Source organism: Candidozyma pseudohaemuli (assembly GCF_003013735.1).
Source record: "Candidozyma pseudohaemuli strain B12108 chromosome Unknown scaffold00008, whole genome shotgun sequence".
Lineage (NCBI taxonomy): Eukaryota > Fungi > Ascomycota > Pichiomycetes > Serinales > Metschnikowiaceae > Candidozyma > Candidozyma pseudohaemuli.
In genome coordinates, this window is record NW_020194442.1 from 260210 (window position 1) to 281418 (window position 21209).

General features: G+C 47.0%; 12 protein-coding genes and 1 non-coding gene across 13 annotated transcripts; 9 read left to right on the plus strand and 4 right to left on the minus strand.

Moving 5' to 3' along the window:
• Positions 1-1161: 1161 nt before the first annotated feature.
• C7M61_003316 (uncharacterized protein) lies at positions 1162-2667 on the plus strand (the record flags this gene model as incomplete). Its single annotated transcript, XM_024858658.1, has 1 exon — positions 1162-2667. One exon carries the CDS (start codon positions 1162-1164, stop codon positions 2665-2667), a length of 1506 nt encoding a protein of 501 aa, XP_024713145.1.
• Positions 2668-3056: 389 nt separating this feature from the next.
• C7M61_003317 (succinate dehydrogenase assembly factor 4) lies at positions 3057-3434 on the plus strand (the record flags this gene model as incomplete). Its single annotated transcript, XM_024858659.1, has 1 exon — positions 3057-3434. One exon carries the CDS (start codon positions 3057-3059, stop codon positions 3432-3434), a length of 378 nt encoding a protein of 125 aa, XP_024713146.1.
• Positions 3435-4716: 1282 nt separating this feature from the next.
• MDR1 (Mdr1p) lies at positions 4717-6363 on the plus strand (the record flags this gene model as incomplete). The annotated part of the gene is made up of 1 exon (XM_024858660.1): positions 4717-6363. One exon carries the CDS (start codon positions 4717-4719, stop codon positions 6361-6363), a length of 1647 nt encoding a protein of 548 aa, XP_024713147.1.
• Positions 6364-7044: 681 nt separating this feature from the next.
• Positions 7045-8114, plus strand: C7M61_003319 (S-adenosylmethionine-dependent methyltransferase; the record flags this gene model as incomplete). Its single annotated transcript, XM_024858661.1, has 2 exons — positions 7045-8079; positions 8103-8114. The coding sequence occupies 2 exons, from the start codon at positions 7045-7047 to the stop codon at positions 8112-8114; spliced, it is 1047 nt and encodes a 348-aa protein (XP_024713148.1).
• A 149-nt stretch (positions 8115-8263) lies between these two features.
• On the minus strand, positions 8264-9571 carry C7M61_003320 (kynurenine--oxoglutarate transaminase; the record flags this gene model as incomplete). The annotated part of the gene is made up of 1 exon (XM_024858662.1): positions 8264-9571. One exon carries the CDS (start codon positions 9569-9571, stop codon positions 8264-8266), a length of 1308 nt encoding a protein of 435 aa, XP_024713149.1.
• Positions 9572-10876: 1305 nt separating this feature from the next.
• Positions 10877-10949, plus strand: C7M61_003321. The gene has a single exon. It is a non-coding gene; the product is annotated as a tRNA-Arg (tRNA).
• A 156-nt stretch (positions 10950-11105) lies between these two features.
• On the plus strand, positions 11106-11672 carry SDH4 (Sdh4p; the record flags this gene model as incomplete). The annotated part of the gene is made up of 1 exon (XM_024858663.1): positions 11106-11672. One exon carries the CDS (start codon positions 11106-11108, stop codon positions 11670-11672), a length of 567 nt encoding a protein of 188 aa, XP_024713150.1.
• A 49-nt stretch (positions 11673-11721) lies between these two features.
• C7M61_003323 (uncharacterized protein) lies at positions 11722-12438 on the minus strand (the record flags this gene model as incomplete). Its single annotated transcript, XM_024858664.1, has 1 exon — positions 11722-12438. One exon carries the CDS (start codon positions 12436-12438, stop codon positions 11722-11724), a length of 717 nt encoding a protein of 238 aa, XP_024713151.1.
• Positions 12439-13044: 606 nt separating this feature from the next.
• Positions 13045-13818, plus strand: C7M61_003324 (mitochondrial 37S ribosomal protein uS7m; the record flags this gene model as incomplete). Its single annotated transcript, XM_024858665.1, has 1 exon — positions 13045-13818. One exon carries the CDS (start codon positions 13045-13047, stop codon positions 13816-13818), a length of 774 nt encoding a protein of 257 aa, XP_024713152.1.
• A 536-nt stretch (positions 13819-14354) lies between these two features.
• Positions 14355-14786, plus strand: C7M61_003325 (uncharacterized protein; the record flags this gene model as incomplete). Its single annotated transcript, XM_024858666.1, has 1 exon — positions 14355-14786. The coding sequence occupies one exon, from the start codon at positions 14355-14357 to the stop codon at positions 14784-14786; it is 432 nt and encodes a 143-aa protein (XP_024713153.1).
• A 703-nt stretch (positions 14787-15489) lies between these two features.
• On the plus strand, positions 15490-16809 carry C7M61_003326 (ubiquinol--cytochrome-c reductase subunit; the record flags this gene model as incomplete). Its single annotated transcript, XM_024858667.1, has 1 exon — positions 15490-16809. One exon carries the CDS (start codon positions 15490-15492, stop codon positions 16807-16809), a length of 1320 nt encoding a protein of 439 aa, XP_024713154.1.
• A 70-nt stretch (positions 16810-16879) lies between these two features.
• Positions 16880-18118, minus strand: CAG1 (guanine nucleotide-binding protein subunit alpha; the record flags this gene model as incomplete). Its single annotated transcript, XM_024858668.1, has 1 exon — positions 16880-18118. One exon carries the CDS (start codon positions 18116-18118, stop codon positions 16880-16882), a length of 1239 nt encoding a protein of 412 aa, XP_024713155.1.
• A 278-nt stretch (positions 18119-18396) lies between these two features.
• On the minus strand, positions 18397-20130 carry C7M61_003328 (uncharacterized protein; the record flags this gene model as incomplete). Its single annotated transcript, XM_024858669.1, has 1 exon — positions 18397-20130. The coding sequence occupies one exon, from the start codon at positions 20128-20130 to the stop codon at positions 18397-18399; it is 1734 nt and encodes a 577-aa protein (XP_024713156.1).
• Positions 20131-21209: the final 1079 nt, after the last annotated feature.

The following is a 21209-nucleotide window of genomic DNA, read 5'->3' on the forward strand; positions in this document are numbered from 1 at the left end:
TTTTAGAACGTGTAGCTGTGGCTGTTGCTGTCCTATCTGAGACGCCTAAGAATGTTTGGATAGCGGAGCGAAAGGAACAGGTAAAGGTGACGGCGGCTCTGTGAAGGAAAATTTGTGGGCTGTCGTCTTGCTGCCGTTTTGGGGATCAGGTGCAAAGGAGCTAAGGGTGGTTTGTGAGCTGGAGATGGGAGGTGAGTAGCGAGTCTAGATTGGGCGGGCCGCGCACGACCAGCAAGTCCCTGGCACCCCAGGTCAATTGTGCTGAGGGGCCGAATTCAGAGAAAATTAGATCTTTTTACTTTAAAAGGGTGTCAATTGGGAGGAAATGTGGTGCTTTGGGGAACTTTTTCAGTTTTAACTGGAAGCGAGCTTTGGACGGGGGTGTTGTATGAAAGAGCCATTTGCGTCGCTCCATGGCCAATTGACGTTGGTGAGAAACTAAGGGTTTCGTGCCTCGTGAGAGTTGATTCTACTGGGTGAAAAGGAATGGTCCAGGTTGCGTGCCGTTTGGGGCTGAGGGGGCTATGGAAGAAACAGTTGCGAAAAACCGCAGAGTGGTACGACATCCAGGGTGACCACGATAAGGGAAGGAAAGGAAAAACAACGTTCACTTTGCAATTGCTGTCTTATTTTGTTGCTGGGCATTGTTATTCATCCTGGTCTCATGTTAGGAAGGTAATCTGAGTGCATACATTCGGCGGAGGTCCCTGGGCGGAGAGGGCAGCATTGCTGCTGCGAAGCATTGGAGTCTCTACAGATATGGGCGATTCAGAGGAGTTGGTTTTGGCCATACGGCTATTTTAAGTTTTGGAGTGAGTTACGAGATCTGGAGTTTTTGTGTGTTTTTCTGTTTTTAGGCCGTGGGTGTTTTTCAACAGACGTTGTGGGTGCAATAGGTATGGTGAACTTTCAACGGCTCGTTTAGATCCATCTCCGAGGGGGCCGACCATAGCCGAAAGGCAGAGGCATGAATCGGCGCAACCGAGTTAATTACTATAGCATCGGCGACGTCGCTCAAAAAATTGCATGAGGCGCTTACAATTAAAAACCTTATTTTAGTTCTTCCATTATTCGCCCCATTCAAGCCGGGTTCCTGGTATAGAGAAGGCTCCTGGAGATGCGCATCGCGCTTTGATATAACCTACTACCCCAGCATACTCCATGCTTCAACGCACACTTCTACCGTGCCAGAGGAGACTTTTCCACAGCGTGCGTCCCCTCTTCAATAAAAACCCGCTCATCCACGAAAACGGACTCTACTACGGCAAATTCACCAAGGAGGAGTACGACAAGGCCAAGCAGTTCGTCACCACCCAGTACGAAAAGCTCGAGAAAGACATAAAGGGCACAGAGCATGTGCGTGACAAAGTGGGAAAAATGCCCCAATTCCCTTCTCGTGGACCCGCCAGGGGCGTGGCCAACTTGCTGGATTTCTTCCAGGAGATGATCAAAACGACAGGACCCATTCCCCTTTCAGCTTACATGAGACAGTGTCTTACCCACCCAGACTTTGGCTACTACACGACAAGAAACCCCTTGGACGCTCTAGGAGGCGATTTCATCACGTCGCCGGAGATTCTGTCGGTTTTCGGCGAGATGATTGGAATCTGGCTATACTCAGTGTGGACCAGCCAAGGTTCGCCTAAGAAGATCAGAATCGTCGAGTTCGGCCCGGGAAAGGGCACCCTCATGCACGACGTGGTCATTGTGTTCAACAAGTTCGTGGCCAAATCGGCGGCGTCGGTGGACATTGAGGTTGTCATGGTCGAAGCTTCCCACGTTCTCCGTAAAGAGCAGCACAAGCTTTTGTGCAATGATAACACCTACGAGACGACATCCGAAGGCTTCAATAAGTCCACTTCAAAATGGAACAATAAAGTGACGTGGGTCGACACCGAAAAGGATATTGTTCAGGCCTCAGACACTGCCAACTACGTCTTGGCTCATGAGTTTTTCGATGCTTTGCCAATAAAGTCGTTTACAAAAACGGAGCACGGCTGGAGAGAACACGTGGTGGAACACACCCTGGCGGTGGTAAACACTCAACCCAAATTGGAGGGTACCAGTCCCGTGCAAAGCGAGGAAAACGAAGAGCTCAACACAGACTTTCATCTCACTGTATCGCCAAAAGAAACCCCTTCCTCGGCCATTCCCACCTTGAGCCTGCGCTACAGAGACTTGCCTGAAGGTCTGCGTGTGGAGATTTGTCCCGACGCTGAGCTCTATTTATCGCACATCTGCAACTTGGTCAACGGCTACAGCAACGGTCTGGCTGGAGCAGCATTGATCATCGACTACGGCCCGGCTGACGAGGTACCGTCCAATTCCTTGAGGGGTATCTACCAGCACAAGTTTGTGTCTCCGTTCTATAAGCCTGGCGATGTTGATCTTTCCATCGACGTCGACTTTGCCAATCTCAAGGCCTTGGCTGAACCGCATCTTTCTGTATATGGGCCAGTTGAGCAAGGTGACTGGCTCCACGAAATCGGCGTGGGCTACCGTTTTGACCAGCTTATCAAAGCTGCCAACCTGATGGCCAACAAAGAGCTGATCTACGATTCTTACATCCGGTTGACGTCTAAGGACGAAAAAGGCATGGGCAAAATCTACAAGTTTTTGGGTCTTTTGCCCCACAAGTCCACGAAGCCCATTGGATTTGGTATATAGGCGACTCCGAGCATGGACTGGCTGCGAAATCGGACTCGGACTTGACGCGCCCGCCACGTCAAGGCATCAAACGGTTTTTCCAGGAACAGACCGTTGTTGAACAGCTCCAAAGATTTGGTCGGTTTTTCTCTCTGCACTGGTTTTTGAGCCACGAGTTGAGATCCCAACACGCCATCCACGGCACACACCATAATCACTCGAGGCTCTTTGAAGCAATGTAAACCAAAAAGCAAAATATAAACTCACAAAATACAAGCTTTTCTCTCCAAAGTGTCCGATACGGCCTCGGCATGGGAGTCAGTGGACCGTTGTGTATCGTGCAGTACAAGTGACTCTGAGCAAGCCGATAATGGAAACTTTCCATACGCTCCTCTCTTCTTTACCACACCATGCTTTCCAGAGCTCTTCGTTTACCACGTGTTACTGTTTTCCAGCAGCTGCGCTTTGCCTCGAACCTATTCAACGACCACACGCCAGCGCCTCCCAGATTGCCCAAAGAGCAGCAGGAGGAGTTTGAGCTGCTTCAGAAGATGGCCAACTCCCAAGCTGCCATCGACGAATACAACAGGCAGATCGAGGAGAGCGGAAGCGCCAGCAGTGACATTTCTGGCTCTCAGACAGACGTGGGCGTGCAGACCCAGTACTTCAAGACGGTTCCTGAATTCGAGGGCGACAGAAACCCAGAAACAGGCGAAATTGGCGGGCCCAAGCAGGACCCTTTGAGACATAATGACTGGTCGTTCAACGGCCGTGTCACTGATTTTTAAGCTGCCGAAATAGGTGCTTTGGATTGAAGAAGCGGCATCTTTGGTGCGGCTGAATTTAGGTTTAATGGAACATAGACATGGAAGTGTTGTAGAGCCCAGCCGGGTTGCGTAGATGTAAAGTGATTGAAGATAATCGAAGTTTGTGATTTTTTTGAAAGGGCTTCAATTATAAGCAGAGTAGTGGTAGGTTGGCTATGTTTCGCGATTCATAGTGGGAGTAGGCATCTGGGCGCAAAATGTCATAAAAAGCAAAAGGTCGTAATTATCGATTTTTGAATTTTTTACTAACATATACTGAATGGTCAATGGAGGGGATTCTGTTCATATTCGTCGCCCCCCTGAATAAGGCCAATTCGATAGAGCTGATCCCGTCGTCAGTGAAGCAATGAAACACAAATATCTCATGCTGCGCCGGGGCTAATTCTTGACTACGGGTCCACCCAAATCCACCTTCAAAATACCCGATAAAGCGACCACGGATTACAAATCATAATGGTAATTTCACCAGCACATGTAGATCTATCTCACAGTAGCATTGTGGCGCGCCGGAGACGGATCATTGAAGACAAACTCTGCATCACCAAAACCGTGAAAAGTTGAGTTGCCACCGTCATTCGCGTACACCCCAATGATACACAAAATGGAAATAATTCTAGAGTTGTCCTTCAGAGGAACGAAAAGTTGGATATCAACACGATTTGAGTTATACCCAGTTACTCATTTCCTCCTTTTACGGGCTTTCTCCGTTCCGCCGTACTTTACGGCCATCGGACAGGATTTCTGACAAACATACGCATACACGGCCGTCGGATATCGCCCTAATCGGTTTCGAGCCGAAAATAAGTACCCTGCACACAGTTTAGCGATGGCAGCCACATGCCAGAATAGTACTCAACGTCTTTTTTTTTTTTTTTTCGCTTTAAATCACCGGCTCTGCAGCGAGGCTCGAGGTCCTGATGACGTGCGCAATCAAGCAAGCAAGTTGACAGCTTGACACATCCAGAAATTGTTCGGTTTGGGAAATAACTACTCATATCTGAGAAATGTGGCTTCAATTTGGCTTCAATTCCCAACCTGTCAAATCGCAGCCTCACCTATAGCGTAAGCAGGTTCTGCACGGCATGAGGGCTAGCACGGAGAAGATCCCGATTGGGAATTATTCCGGCATCATTATGAACGCCGTGCACCTTTGCTGCGATGATTGATAATCAACAGCATCCCTTCTCCGACGATTCTTCTTCTATAAATTGGTTTCTCTTTCCTGTTCTCGGTCCAACAACTAATGTTTTTTTACAAGTTTGTCCGTGAGAGTTTTTTCGGCAGATCCTTCTACCACCTCTCGGGCAGAAAGGTCTTTAACTACCCAGAGGAGCACCCTGACTATGTTATCCCTTCGAGATACCTAGGGAAGGGTGATTCCACGATAGAGAGTTATGTGGGTGAGATCAATGAGGAGAGTAACGAAGAACTGCCCTCAGACTCGTCGTCACAGACGACCAAAGCTGATCATATCATTGTGGACTGGGAAGGCGAAGATGATCCAGAAAATCCATATAACTGGCCCTTGAAATACAAGATCATTTTTATTGCCCAGATTATGATCCTTACTGCATTCGTTTACATGGCTTCTGCCATCTACACCCCAGGTGTGGAGGAGATTATGGAGGATTTGGGTGTGGGACAAGTTGTGGCAACTCTCCCATTGACCCTTTTCGTGATTGGATATGCCATTGGACCCATGGTGTTCTCTCCACTTTCTGAGAACGCCATCTTTGGCAGAGCCTCCATCTACATTGTCACATTATTTATTTTCTTCATTCTTCAGATCCCCACCGCCCTTGTCAAGAACATTGCTGGCTTGTGCATCTTGCGTTTTATTGCAGGCTTCTTTGCCAGTCCTTGTTTGTCCACTGGCGGTGCCTCTGTTGGTGATGTTATAACTTTGCCTTTTATCCCTGTCGGTATCTCTTGTTGGTCCATTGCTGCTGTATGTGCACCATCCGCCGGTCCATTGTTTGGTGCCATCTTGACCGTGAAGGCCAACTACCACTGGACGTTTTGGTTCGTGTGCATCACTTCCGGTGCTTCTTTTATCACTCTTGGCTGGTTGCTCCCAGAATCTTACTCCAAAACTATTTTGTACAGAAAGGCAGAGAGACTCAGAGCTCTTACCGGTAATGACAGAATCGTGAGTGAGGGACATCTCGAGAACGCCAAGTTTAGCACTAATGAAATGCTCGTCGAGACCCTCTGGCGTCCTATCGAAGTCATGATCTTCGAACCCGTCGTGTTGCTCATCAACATCTACATTGGTTTGATTTACTCCGTCATGTACTTATGGTTCGAGGCCTTCCCCATCGTGTTTGTGGAGGTGAAAGGCTTCACTCTTATTGAAATGGGAGTTGCCTATTTGTGTATTTTGGTTGGTATCTTGGTCGCAGCTGCTATCTACATTCCTACCATCTACTTCAGAGTAACCAAGAAGATGCTCAATAACGAGCAGGTTGCTCCTGAGGTGTTTATTCCAGTCGCTATTGTGGGAAGTGTGCTCATGCCTATTGGTATTTTTATTTTCGGCTGGACTGCCGCTGAGGACCTTCACTGGATTGGTCCACTTATTGGTGCTGCCCTTTTCGCTGCTGGCGCTTTTATTTGTTTCCAGACCTTGTTCAACTATCTCAGTATGTCTTTCTGGAGATTCTTGGCTTCCGTCTTTGCTGGTAACGCTTTGTTCAGAAGTATGATGGCTGGTGCTTTCCCATTGTTCGGTAGAGCACTTTTCCTCAATTTGGCTACCAACAGATTCAAAGTTGGATGGGGTTCCTCTGTCTTGGGTTTCATTTGTGTGGGCATGATTGCTATTCCCGTCTTGTTCTACCTCAACGGTCCTAAGTTGAGAGCCAGATCCAAGTACGCTGGTGCTGGTTAAATCAAACCGTAAGTGTAACGAAGTGACGTCAACTTAATAGATTATTTAAATGGATAGAAAAGAGAGTTCACTAGTAGTTGATGGACATTTTTCGGACTAACATTTCAGTTTATATGGTCAATTTATCAGTTTGATTATTATGTGATTTAGCCGTGGGGACTATCCTTTGGATTCTGAGCGAACGACATAGATCTTAGGCTGAGACAATAAGGTTTTCGCAGCCAATATGTCGCGCGAGTGAGACATTCACATTGTAGGAGATTTGAGATAATTTTACAAGTTTTCTTGATATATAGTTGCCTTTGATCAAGCACGTTATGAAACAACATATTGCCATAGACCACATATTTTCAGTTGATAATGGTTTGGTGATGGTTCCACGGAGAGCCCTTTGATTATGCTACGATTCGTATATTCATTCGCACGAGCATAAGTCCGTTTTCAGCAAATGATCCAAAGTGAAGCTTCAAGGAAACAATTTGACCCTGTTTTCACTAAACATAATTGTGTCGAACTTTTTCACTACCAGAAAGACAATCTCTTGGTCCAGTTATGTTTTCCTCTATAAAACCTGCTTCACTCGCATCAAAGACAATCGAACTAGTTGTCTGCTTGACACTGAAACACCCGTACACCACCACAACGGCCTCATTTGGGATCTCTTCTCATGCTGTAAAGATCATGGACTTTGATCCGTTATCGCTATTCACGCCTGCAGTGTCATCCATCACGGTGGACGTAGCGGTGCTGGAGCAGTCTGTCGAGAACCTAGACACCGTCAAGATTGAAAACTTCGAAACTTCAAAGAACATCATCGCTCTGCTGCTTTCCAATGACGATAATGATCTAGTGCCGTTGCACATTCACGACTTGCCTTTGCTTCGTATGAAGCCCGCTTTTGTCGTTCTACACGTGTTTTTAAAGCTCCTAGCGCCCTTGACTGTGCACAATTTCGAGCCTCCCGCAGAAACCGATAAGGATACCAATGCGACATTTGATGAAAAACTGATAAGCCCTCAAGAAGCCAAAGGAGCCTTAGAATGGCTACATGATAAAGGAAGATTCTCGTCATCCGATCAGCTTGCATCGGTAGCGACTCTAGCCGATCTGCTACGAAAGACGTTTGCAGCGCAGTACAATGGATGGTTGACCAGGCTCATTTCGTCTGATTTGGACTGGCTCAGCGAGGAAGATCAGGATAGCATAAAGACGCTAGCTGCTCTACGGCTTGCTGAAAATTGCGGCAGAACCGCTCAGCCTGAATTCATCAGACACATTGATATACCCGGGCTTTCAAAAACAATATACTTGAAGGAGCCATCGCTTACTTCTGATAAGCTCGGGCTCAAGACTTGGGGATCCCTGTTTATTCTAGGCAGACGGTTGGCTCAGACTGTGGCATATTTAAAGGGCACAGTGTTGGAGCTTGGTTCAGGCACTGGCTTGGTAGGTATGGTTGCAGGAGTATTGGGCTTTCAAACAGTACTCACTGATTTGGCTGATATCGTTCCCAATCTTACAGACAATGTGGAGCTCAATAACATCGATGCAACCGTGGACAATTTAGATTGGAGTAACCCCAAAAGCTACTTGGATAAGCACAACCTGCCCCGTTACACGACCATCATTTTATCTGATCCGCTCTACTCATCGAAACACCCAGCGTGGATCGTCAGCATGATAAACACTTTCTTAGAGGAGTCAGAGGATGCTCGAGTCCTTCTCCAGGTACCCATAAGAAAGACGTTTGAAAACGAAAGGGCCACATTGTGGCACCTTCTAGATATCAATGGCTACACTGTTCAAGAAGAGGATACCGAAACTGGATACGACGATTTCGGCGAGACCACCTTCTTATTCAAGAGGCTTCATAGAAAAATGTGAATATCTAAACAGTCTATCATAAGTAGTCTTTCAACTTTCTCAAGCGGGTAACAGCCTCCTCTAGCAAAGAGTCATCCTTGCACACGGCAAAACGAACAGAGTTTTCCAAAGGATTGTTCACTCTGTGCTCTTGCACGAGGAACTCTGTTGGAGGAATGCCCACAACACCAATCTCCTTGATGAGCCAATATACCAACTTGTAGTCTTTTGTGCCACGACCCAGAATGTCCTCGGGATATTCGTAGTCATCTGGAATTTTGAGCTTGGCAAAGTTAACCAAAAGGAAGTAGCCACCGTCAGCAGCAGTATACGGCAAGCCGAGCTCCTCAAACACCTTCACAAATATCTTGTACTTTTCAGCATACTCCTTACGAGTATTCTCAAAGTAATTGTTCTTGTTGGCGGCGGTAAATGCCTCAGAAACAGCCTGCTGCAATGGAGCAGGCACCGAAAAGCAGATACGGGTATGCGCTGAAGTGACGTATTTGATCAATTCAGAAGGCCCGTGGACCCAGCCCACACGCCATCCTGTAGCAGCAAAAGACTTACCTGCTGAGCCCACAGTCAATGTTCTTTCAGCCAATTCAGGCAAAGTCGAAAGGGTAGCTGGGCGAGGAAACTTTGGCAAATAGTACAAGTTCTCATAAACCTCGTCGGAGAGGAGAATTAAGTTGTGCTTGATGGCCAATTGGCCGATTCTGTGGAGCTCCTTCTCGGTGAACACCTTACCAATAGGGTTGTGAGGAGTATTGATGACGATGATTTTGGTCTTTGGGGTGATGGCAGCTTCAAGCGCCTCCCAGTCAACCTCCCACTCGTCACCAGTTGTGTTTCTCTCGGCGAATTTCTCGGGGCTCTTCAAAGAAACGTACTTGACCTTAGCACCGGTCATTTCAATGTTTGGAATATACTGATCAAAGAAGGGCTCGAACACGACAACTTCATCACCACGAGTCAAGAAGCCAAAGAAGACAGCAAACATGCCCTCGTTAGCACCCGTGGTGACCAAAACCTCGCTAGGATCCACCGTTCTGCCCAACTCCTTGGTGTAAAGTTCGCTCAACAGTTTCACCAAATTGGGGTTTCCCTTTGCTGGAGCATACTGGTTGAACTGTGGCTTCGTCAAAGCATGATGGACAGACTCAATGGCAAAATCAGGAGGGTTGTAGGAGAAGAAACCTTGACCCAAGTTGACGACGGATTTCCCCAGCTGTTCCTGAGCAGCTGCAGCAGTTTCATTGATCAAAGACCACACATCTTTACGATTTGGGTTCTGCTCAAAGTAAGGATTATGTAAAGCAGCAGGGCCAGCAGCAGTTGTCATTTTTCGGGTTTTGTTGAAAAAAGAAGGAAGTCGGAGCATTTGACTGTGGCTCTTGCGATAATATTTATACACTCCACACGGAGCGGCTCTACCATCGGCCCAACAAGCGGTCTTAGCCGCATTAGTTTGGGTCAGAATGTTTTGAATAGTGGAGAATGAAGGAAGTTTTCGGAAAACAAAGAAAATTCAGAGTTGTTCGGGATCTCGTATGAAACGGGCTTTGCTCGATATTAAGTATTGGTTATCTTTGACTGATAATGTCGTTACTTCTGTGGTGAATGCGAAATCGGATTGCACCACAATTGAAAAGATCACGAAGGAAACCATTCTTCCCGGATTCTGGCAAGAAGTCCGTATGTAGTCGATGCCTTGCTGAAAGTTGAAAAAAGGCTGGTCTGAGGGTCTGAAGTTTTCCCGTTGTTGCGTGACCGGATCACTGGTTGAAATGTCCGTATCACCTCTCATCCAAATTATCGAGGATTGAGCTGATGTGCTACCTTTGAAGGGTTCCCGTCTGGTGAGAATACCAACCTTTTGCCTGGGAATTGAAATTGACAAGCTGCTTCTGACTAGGTCAGCCGTGGCTCTCAGATGAAAAATCAACAATGCATGGATTCCTCAAACTTCGATGAACACATGATTCAGGGCCACTTTTCTTTCTTTTAAGCAATTAAAAAGGATAAAATAGGGTTGATAAGGCGGTGTATAGTATGCGACTCAATCTACTGATCTGCGAGAATGGCTGCAAATTGACGATCTAACCCCCATCTACCACGAGTCTATGGATGTGAGGGAAAAGAGGCTACAGTGTACATCTTCTTGCCAAACAATCTTTCACTACTGTTAATTCTTACACTTGAAATTCCTTTATCAAGGTATTGACTCACCGTTACCTATCTGACGCATCCAACTGCACGTGCGATGATGGTATGGAGCATAGCACGACGGATCTTACAAAATGCTCTAATCTTACCTTGAGGCACGATTTTGTGCCATTTCAAAGGTTAAACATTGTCAAAGCGGGGTTTAAATAGCTCTTGTAGTTCCATAGTTACGGGAACAAAGATTATGAGATTTAAACATAAAACAAACGCCACAACTTGCCTGGTGTTCAGCAAGAGTGTAAAAGAGTTAAATAAAGAGTTTCAAACCTTTGCATTCAGTTTATTCTTTATTAAATTTACTAGAAAATCAAATGTGAAAAAAATTGGCAGATTGGATCAGAAGCATACCTATATGCAGGCACATTGAAAAATAGGATATAGCTGCACTTACAAAACCAGCAGTTTTTAACGATCAAGGACCGCCTGCGTGGCGTAATGGTTAGCGCATTTGACTTCTAATCAAAAGATTCCGGGTTCGAGTCCCGGCGTGGGTTCTTCTTTTTTGAATCCAGTTACAAATTAGTGTTCATTATTTGCTGAGCTGGTAATATTTTTTTGATAAAGCGTCTTCTTCTACATTGTTAGCCACTCGATAACTAGCATGCTAAGCTCAAAGAGTGTGGATGTACGGGTGTGCATTTACCCTACTCATGAAAATTCTACTATACAAACCCATCGTCAGAAATACAGATACTGGAATGTCCTTGATTAGACCGTTGATCGGCAAAACCCCGCTTCTTCAACGTAACGCGGTTCAACTTTTGACGCCGAAGGCGCTTGTTGCCTCCAGATGCCTCTCCTTGAAGCCAAACTTTTCCAAATTTAAGCTCAATAAGGGCCCCCCAGGCAATATTGTCGGAACGGTCAACGATGCTTACAAGTTCCCTGAGCCAGATCACTACCACGGTAGCAACCACTGGACATATGACAGAATACTTGCAATGGGTCTTGTGCCCTTGACTGCATTTCCATTCGTGATGGGCGTGGAGTTCCCTATGGTGGATTCGATATTTTGCTTGACGGTTCTCCTTCACTCATACGCCGGTTTCAAGTCTTGCATTATTGACTATATCCCAGAAAGGGTGTATGGATTCTGGCACCGTGCAGCAATGAAGTTGCTTACATTAGGAACGGCAGTTTCATTGTACGGCATTTACATCCTCGAGACCACCGAGAACGGTCTTTTCGACTTCGTGTCGAAGATTTATGGCTCCTAGCCTTGCATGCATGTAGATAGTGTTTAGATCCAATAGTATAGATCCAGGATCACAGATCCAGATCCAGACTTGTGGAGGCTGGCTGTGTAGGTGATGACGAATCTGATCTTTCCGGAGATCGTGAATTTGGTTTCAGCGATTCTCGAAGGGGACTAAGAAGCTGATTGTCTGTCTTTTGTCTCTTCGAAGGCAGGGGTTCCTCCTTCTCTTTTTGATGCGCCCATGGAAGCGAAATGTAGGTCACATCTCTCGGAAGATCGTATTCCTCGTATTGTGAAGGCGTGGCCTTGTTGGGAACCGCGTCCTCCTCTATTTTCCCATTCGGTTCTTTCTGATGCACACCATTCTCGTTCTCCAAGTGATGTGTTTCTTTCGACAGAACCATAATTGTTCTTGAAAATGCTGCCAAGTACCGCTCAGCCAGCTGCACTGTAGCGAGCGAATAGCCGGATTTCTCGGGCTCTAGCACCAATTCAGCTAGTCTGTATATCGTGAACGGCGCCCCATCCTTGAACTGACCCTCGAGATGCTTTCTGATCTTGTCACACCATCCAGAAATTGTGTCGACATCCTTGGCTGTAGGGCCGCTGGCATTGGTAGTCTGGGCCTGATGCACCGCTGCTTTCACTTGATCGATTCTATCTAGAAGCAGCGGGAGGACCGATTGGACCCAAGTAGCATCATCATTCAAGACACCTTTTTGAAGAGGGGTTTCTAGGGCCTCATATAGACGGGTTTCGACTGGTGGCACGACTAGACGAACCATAGCTGATCGCTAACGGTTATTGTGGAGTTCAAGCGGTGTTGATAATGCGGGGAGGTACGGGTGTGTTACCGGTACTAGTGTGAGCTTTATGGAATAGATAAGAGAGCTCAGGCCATTTTGACATATACATCGATACCAAACGACGAGTTATTTGACAGAATCAAATTGTTGGGCGAGATGGCGCTTCCGTTGAAGCGGAGATTTCATTTGGTACAAAGCACTCTGAAGGTTATTTCGATAAGAGCAGGATGCCATAAAGATACCTCACCCAAGACGTGAATTCAAAATACCTGAAATAAATCTTGTGCAAGCAAACGATGATTGCCTAGATCTTGAAATTGTTTTATCCACAATTTGTTAGTTCATTACAGTTGCACTGAATTCGCAGCCAACTGATGAACTAGCTCTTGCGGACCACACATCCTCAAACACACCCTAGGATCTTTGCCGTAACACCATAAATGCAAAAACCTCGAACTCTCCAGATTTTCCAATCTAGAAACCTAAGGAGGCACTCGGCTGCAAAACTGCTGGAGAGATCACTAGTACATCCGTGCACCACGTTCTGGCATAAAAAAAATTCAGTGGGACTACTACATCTTCAACATGAGCTTCTTCAGAGCAGTGGCTCGCCTGGCCCGTGTGGCCGTGCCTAGAAACAGGCTTCTGCATATACCCGTCAACCAGCTTCGATTCAACTCTTCCATACAACAAAATGCATCTCCAGCGAGCTTGACTACCCAGATCCTCGGGCACGAAAAAGACAAGATCACCGAGGAGGACTTGGATGAGTGGTTGAGTGCCGTCAGAACCTTGAAGCAAGGTGACAAGAAGCCAGAGACGGAAACCGAGATTTACCTCGATGAGTTCTTGAAGCCAGAGCAGTTCTTGAACGAGAAGTTTGAACCCTCAGTGGCTCAGCTAGCTGAGGTCGAAAGATTCAAGGCAGCACCTGTGCCTCTCAAGGAAGACCCCACAGTGGAGCATTTTGTTAATGTCATCATGAGGCACGGTAAGAAGACCAGAGCACGTACGATCGTGTCTAGGGCTTTCTACCTTGTGTCTTTGAGAACTGGTCAGGACCCAGTGAGAGTGTTTTACGAGGCTTTGGAGAGACTCGGGCCTTTGTTTGACACTCGTACAGAAAAGACTGGTTTTGCCAAAAACAGAATCGTGCCTATTGCGTTGGACAAGCGCCAAAGAAACAGATACGCCATGAACTGGATCTTGGAAGGCTCGAACAACAAAAAGTCACCTGCATTGTCCGTGCGTTTGGCTGAAGAAATAATCAATGCTTTTGAGGGTCGTTCCTCAGGCTACGACAAGAAGGCCAGGATGCACAAAGAGGCCATCACACAGAGATCATACCTCAGAACATAGCTTGTATATAATAGAAACGATAACGGAGGAATGAGCGTAGAGGTTGGGTAGGGTTGAGTGAGGTACGTTTAGTAGAGGCACTGGTATACATGATTAGGGTCTCTGGGTATTTTACAGTCAAGAGAGCAACACGAACGACACTGCAATGACAATGATTCTTAAAAAGCATATATTATAATGGTGAGCCGGCCTTTGGTGTCCTTTTGAACATATCTCATTTTGGCTGCGAAATGTGTTTGTGATCCACCACAGTGCCATCTTTTTCCATGCCCACAATCCCCGAAACCTATAAAAGAATTCGCTATAAGGTCAATTTTTTTATAGTCGACACAAAGCTGAAATGGTACCTGACGTCCAGAAATCCACGACTCATTCAGTCCAAGTTCCAGGGTCAGACTCTCATTAGCTTGAGGGTGCACCCACACGATAAGTATCTCGTGAAGAAAGGAGAATTTCTTTCTTTAGAGAAAAAGCAGCCTGACCATTTCAGCTGGGGCAGTCTTGTGGATTTGTATTGCCAAGAGGCGGTGGAGAATATGTCTTTTCCCCCACCTGAGGAAGAGATACAAGAAGACCCCAAGGGTTGCGAGCAGCCCATGATACAGTCAGTGGATATTGTAAATAAGCGTGTTTCAAAAATCACCAGAGCTTCCAATTTCATCAGAAGCTTTCAACGTTCGAAAGCAGAAACAGGCAGGGACAAGGAGTCGCCTGGACCTGGGATCAGAAGAAGGATAATGTATAGCCGATTATTCAGACGGGGACACGATAAGTCTTCCGATGAGGCGTCGCCCTCGAACAAATCCTCCGATTCATGTCCTCGGGTATGGCACAGGATACTTAACGATGTTTCGCTTTCTGCTGCACAAGTCTCCACGGGCACTGCTCCTACTTCTAGAAGCGACTATGACAATTTAAGCAGTGACTTGACGGAAGGAAGAAGACGTGCGCTTGAGGTTTCTAGATAGGAGCTAAGTATGAAGTTATGAATTATTGGAGCATGTAGAGGCTGTATTTGCACCCATTGAGGATCTATGACTACTCTCGAGCTATTCTCGAGGGTATGCCTATTCTCGAGGATTTAACAATTGAGATACATATTAGCCTTCAGAATCAAATGTTAAGTAGCTTGATGCATCAACAGAACCTTGGCAGGGATCTTTTCTGACATCAGGTTTCCTCAGCCTTGTACCCACATCTGCTGGTATCACCATGTGCATACCCTACTAGAGACAACGTTACCAAATCACCTCAAATCACAAAATTCACCTTAATGACCAAATCATCGCCAGAAATCAAACCAAAGCGATCCCTCATTTACCCCAACCCTACCTCCACACCAACACCCCCCGATCCACCATCTTGTCTCACCAGCCTGCCAACGTTTTTTCGCAGCCAGTCAAACATCGCATATTACACACAGCGATTTTTCACCACACCCAGTAGCGTAAACAAATCCAAACATCCTCTTTAAACCCCAACAAATCACAAAACCACAAACCCTTATAAATTCACCGAGCCATCCGCCCCCTTTAGCACCCCCATCACCCCAATTACGCCCCATTGGACCCACCCACCTCTACCTAGACTGTGCTGAGCATCCTGCATGCCCATTCCCTCAACCCTCATTGGCCGCGATCTTTTCAACTCAACCAACAACTACACTTCTTCATGATCCGTGGATTCCGCTCAGTAGCTGCCCGCCGTCTCGTGAGCACGGCCAACGCGCCCACCAAGTTCACCACCTTGGCTTCTGGTGTCACCGTCGCCACCGAAACAAACCCAAACGCCCCATCCTCCACTGTGGGTGTCTACTTTGCTGCTGGTTCCAGAGCTGAGACCCCTTACAACAACGGTGTGGGTGCTTTGACCACCCGTACCTTGTCTCAGGGTCTTGACCAGGGTGTCCTTTTGCTGGCCACCAACACCAAGGAGGCCAACGCTTTTGTGGCCCAGACCACCAATGCCAACGTGAATGCTGCTGCCTCTGCCTTGTCCAAGCTTGTGGTCAACAGAGAGGAGTTGATCGAGAAGGCCGACTTCACCAGGGCCAAGGCCGCTTTGCGTGCCGACATTGACGCCTTGGAGGCCAACCCCTCCGAGATGGTCTTGGAGCACTTGGACGCTTCTGCCTTCCAGGGCTACTCCCTCGGTTTGCCCACCTTGGGTACCAACGACTCCGTCCCTGACATCGAGAAGTCCGACTCTCTCCGTTTCTTGGACAAGCACTTGGTTGGCTCCAACACCGTGATCGCCGCTTCTGGTAACTTTGACCACGATGCCTTGGTGGAGACCTTGGACAAGGAGTTCAAGCTCCAGGACGGCCCCAAGCCTACCAGAGCCCCTGCTTCCTTCTTGGGCTCCGAGGTCAGAATGAGAGACGACACCATCCCTAAGGCCTACATCTCCATTGCCGCCCAGGGTGAGGGTCTCTCCTCTCCAGCCTACTTTGTCGCCAAGGTCGGTGCTGCTGTGTTCGGCTCTTTCGACCAAGATAAGGCCACTGCTAAGTTCACATCGCCCAAGTTGGCTTCCATCGTCCAGGACTACCACATTGTCGACAAGTACACCCACTTCTCTCGTTCCTACTCCGACACCGGTTTGTGGGGTTTCAACGCCGAGATCTCCAACCTTGGCCAGGTTGACGACTTTGTCCACTTTGCCTTGAAGCAGTGGAATAGATTGTCCGTCTCTGTCACCGATGCCGAGATTGCCCGTGCCAAGGCCCAGGTCAAGACCGAGCTTTTGGCTACTCTTAACTCCCCTACTGCTGTGGTGCACGACATTGCGTCTAAGGTGTTGTTGAACGGCTACAGAGCCTCGATCTCTCAGTCCTTGGAGGCCATTGACGCCATCCTGAACTCTGATGTCCGTGCTTGGGCCAGTGCCGCCTTGTGGGACAAGGACATTGTCATCTCCGGTACCGGTTCGATCGAGGCCTTGTTGGACTACAACAGGGCCAGAAACGACATGGCCATGATGAGATTCTAAGCCTATCGTCACTCAAATTAGACCCTAATTGCATCCATATATTCTGACGGAATAAAATACACGCTATACATTATATGAGTCCACTTTCCCGCAAGTTTTGCTGGATCACCACATCTGTGGCGGCAGAAAGCACAAATCCCATTGCTTTGGTGTCTGTGGCACACGTTCTGTGCACGTAGATTGACTTCAGTGTCCGATTCAACTTGAGCAAAAGGCCTTCGAAATAATCGAGTACCTCGTTGACCAGGGTAGGGTCTCCTTCGTAGTCCTTGAAATACTGATTAATAGGCGACCTTGTAAGTTTCTCTTCAAGCAAATCTACCTTGTTGAGGAACAAAATGAACGGGGTATTCTTGAACCATCTGGAATTACAAAGAGCTTCGAAAAGCATAAGAGACTCTTGCATACGATTGACCCTCTCGTCTTCATAGAGCGTTTGGTCATATTCGCTCACGGCCAACACGAACAAAACAGCATCGATATCCTGGAAACAGTGAATCCATTTCTTTCTCTCCGAACGCTGTCCACCAGCGTCCAAAACACGGAATGTCATATTTTTGATGTTGAAATCATTCTCGGTAATGCCCGTGGTTTTGATCCTGCCCATGATGACGTCCTGGTCCAGACAACGGTACAGTGGGTTCGAAAACTTGAAGACGTTGTCAAAATAGTATGCGGCAGAGGACTCGAGCTGGAACTCGTTAGCCCGTTCAAAACAACGACGCACACCATCATCATGCTTCCAGAGCTGAGAGATGGCCTCGGCAATTTCCTCGTTGGTGTAGCTTTTTCTGTCTTGATACGATATGTTCGACTCCGTGTCTGTAGTATCAGAAACATACCCGGTTCCTAGAAGGTCTGTCTGCTCCTTCTTCGATACATTCTTGTAGCCAATGACGAACTTTTCCGTGATGGAATTGGCAGCGGAGCCGGTATCCGCCCCGGAAGCATTGACAATAACTCGTTTGTAAGCAGTTAGCGGCGAGCCGGGTTGGTCCGAATCCAACGGGATACGAAGTTTGCGGGCATTGAAGATCAACTTCTTCATTGATTCTATAAGATCCATCCATATGACGTCAGTGTACTGACGTCGTTCGAAGTCGGTGAACGAGTGGTGGTGTAGGAGTCTCATCTGCTTGAGAACAGTTGACTTTCCTGATTCTCCAGCACCTAAAAGGAACATCTTGACTACCTTCTTCTGATTCTCGTTGCGGACATGCAAGGAGCGGTCGATCGCCTCCGAGATGAGACGTTGTTGGAGGAATGTTTGGTCATCTTCGTCGTTTGATAAGCTCACAGTGCAACCCATTGCAAAATAGTGGTAGGTGGTTGTTTCAAGGGAGCGACAGCTTAAGTAGGAATTTGCACCCAACGGCCTGCATCGCGGCAGACCTTGTTTCAGGTTTAGCTTATTTTTTAGCTTGCATCAGCGCCTTAGGCAAATACAAGCATCCGCCTGTTTCAGCTCTGAATGGACCATAAGCCTCTATAAACCAGCTCGTATTAAAGCCATTGAGTGGTGGTAATTGGCGCGCTGTAATTACCTTACCTGTTTTGGTGCCATCCGCAGTTCTTCTAGCGTCCTGATCAGATGGCAGCAATGACAATGAAATATCCCAACATGACAAAAGAAAACTTGAGCAAACACAAACGAAGGAAAAGTACCAAATTCCATTTCCTCGTGAACCTGCGAACCGCCAACCGTGCATACCTATATTTCGCAGCCAATAGCTCAGGCGTCAGTTTGGCAGCGGTCGAGGTGTAAACTGGAATGGGCGTGGAAATAGACGAACCCTCGTCCTGCTCTTTCAAAAAGTTGGATACCTTTTTAGACATTGGGTTTTCCATGAGAATTGCCAGCTCGGGATCACCATGCGTGGGGAGGATCGAGTAATTGTAGTTATATCTTGAAGGCCTGAGGCGAAGAGAGTGTCCCAACAAAAGGAAGGCGATCACTGCAGCAGACACGGCGTATGAGATGACGTTAGCATATGGCGTTGGAAGATAACACAAGTGTGTGTCGTATGAAAGCTCCAGTTTTGAGGCATCAAATGAGAGGAGTTGAACTGCCGGATGCCAAATCCCCATAGCCATGCTGATCAGCTTGACTGTAATTTCCCTGGTTCCTGTAAGCGGATGTGTAACGTCGCAGTAGTCATGGTCATCGCCAGTAAACGAAACCACGGGGCGTATCTTAGTGAGAAGCTCATCCGAGATGTCAGACAGAAGCGCCAGCTGGTATTGGTATCCCGGACCGAGATGAAAGACGGGACTTTCACGAAGCGGTCCACACGTCTGGACCTTTGGGTCTCTATAAAAAGGAACGTGTGAGAGAAGCACTCTGGGGCGGGAGCTTTTTGGTTGCTCGTGGGGTGGGTTCGGGGCATTGAGCTCAGACTTAAGCTCGTCATCAGAGACGGCAGCATGAGGCTCCTCTTGATTCTTTGCATCCGATGATTTTTCCTCTGATGCGTTTTCTGCTTCGTTCTGCTTTTGGTTCTTAGTGTCGTCTGAGTCCTTCTTGTCCTCTGATACCTCTTCAGGAATGGCATTCAAGTCGGAGCTGACATCTTCACCCTTGGGCTTTTCCTCAAACAATGCATCCACCTCCTTTGTAACGTCTTTCAAGTTCTTTCCCGAGACGGGATCAACTTCTTCGCTGATAGCCCCAACTTCATCTCGCTTTGAAACACCAAGCGAGTCCACAAAAGCTCGAGCATCGGAACTCAACTCACCCTCTGCAGAGTACAGCGGCGTGTCCACAACCACAAAGTCCACACCATCAATCTCCATAATAGCATTGGCGGACCCAAAGATCCCCTCAAAGCGTTGTCGCAGATGAGCCTTGACCCCATTCCCGAAGCCAATGTCATGATTACCGGCCACATTAGTAAACCAGTTTTTTCCGTGTATGTACTTCTCCGGCCAGCGGTCAAAGATGCGCCAGAAACGGCGCACCTCGTGGTTAAAGTATTCGTCTGAGGCCAGCCTGCCATTGTCCAAGTAGTCACCCAAAAAGAAGATGTAGTCTGGTTGGAGCTTTCCAACAAGGGCTTTGTAGTTTTGAGCCAAGTAAGTATCCACTGTGTGCTGCAGAAGTTTGAGCAATGCACTATTCCGGCCGGGATAAGTGTGGTTGTCTATTAGTTGGGGGTCAGCCACCAAAAGCACATTTGTTGGTTTCTCACCGGTTTCTTTCCAATGGCACTGCCCGGCTGATCTGGCAGGCACCATCCACTCATAATACATGAACTGCACAAAGAAACCCGCCGCTAGCGCTAGCACTAGCGCATAACTATTGCGGACCTTGGGAAGAGACATGTGTTGATGTGCGCGCAGAAGTGGTGATGTTGATGAATCGGTAAGGTGGATGTGATCTCTATGGAATTTTTTTTCTTTTTCGAGAAAGATGTTTGTTTTGAAGGGAAGAAACTTAAGTTGAATTGTTTTTCACTGTAGCTAAGTTGATGTGATGTCGGAGGTGGCCCTCGAAGCGAGGCTGAATGGTATCTGTGATGTCGAGGCTACCGTGGTTTTGCGATACGCTTTTCGGGATTTGAGAGGGTAAGTCTTCTTTTGAGAAATCGTTTAAAGCCTAAATCATCCTGAATTATGAAGATATCTCCCTCATGGATCAATAATTCACTTATATCGCAATATGCTGCTATACTGAGTACTTCGATGTACCATTTACTATGAGCGAAAAAGCGTACACCATTCATGTAATTGGAACGATGAAAGTTGTATGATTCGCTGACTGACTAATGTTGGAATACTGATTAACGTTGGACCCCGATAGAAATGCTATTCAAGCCAAAGACAGTTATAGATTGAGGTCACCACAGTGTCACCCAGATGGGCCCTTTCACCATCAAAATACGAATCTGAAACTTGTTAGAACCTCTCGAGGGCTTTTGTTTGAATTACAGAAGGGTCGTGGTTGAGACTATTGGGTGCAAAATCGAGGTATTCTCCAGGCACAACACAGTAAGGCTTTGACTATGAATTCTAGTCACCAAAATCCTTTGAGAATATGACTCTCTTCAGCTTCATATAAAATATTTTATCTTTTAACTTTGCTCTTGACAATCTCTCTTGACTACTTATATCTTCAGTATGTCTTCCAACCGATCGGATGCGCATCGGAGTTACTTATGTTGACTGGCAAGTCAGTATCCGTCAGGGCAGAAAACTCAATTACAGAATCACATTAACCATTACCTTCAATTTCAAAGGTCACATGGGTATAAAAATAATTGTCTTTTGGTGTCCTCTGGTGATGTTGCATTCCAACTCGTTCGTTCATGCATGTTTTCGCTTTCCTGCCTTTAGTCCAAACGCTCGTACTACTCCATCACAGCTTCTTTCAAAACTTATCCCCATATCATTCTTTAATTGAA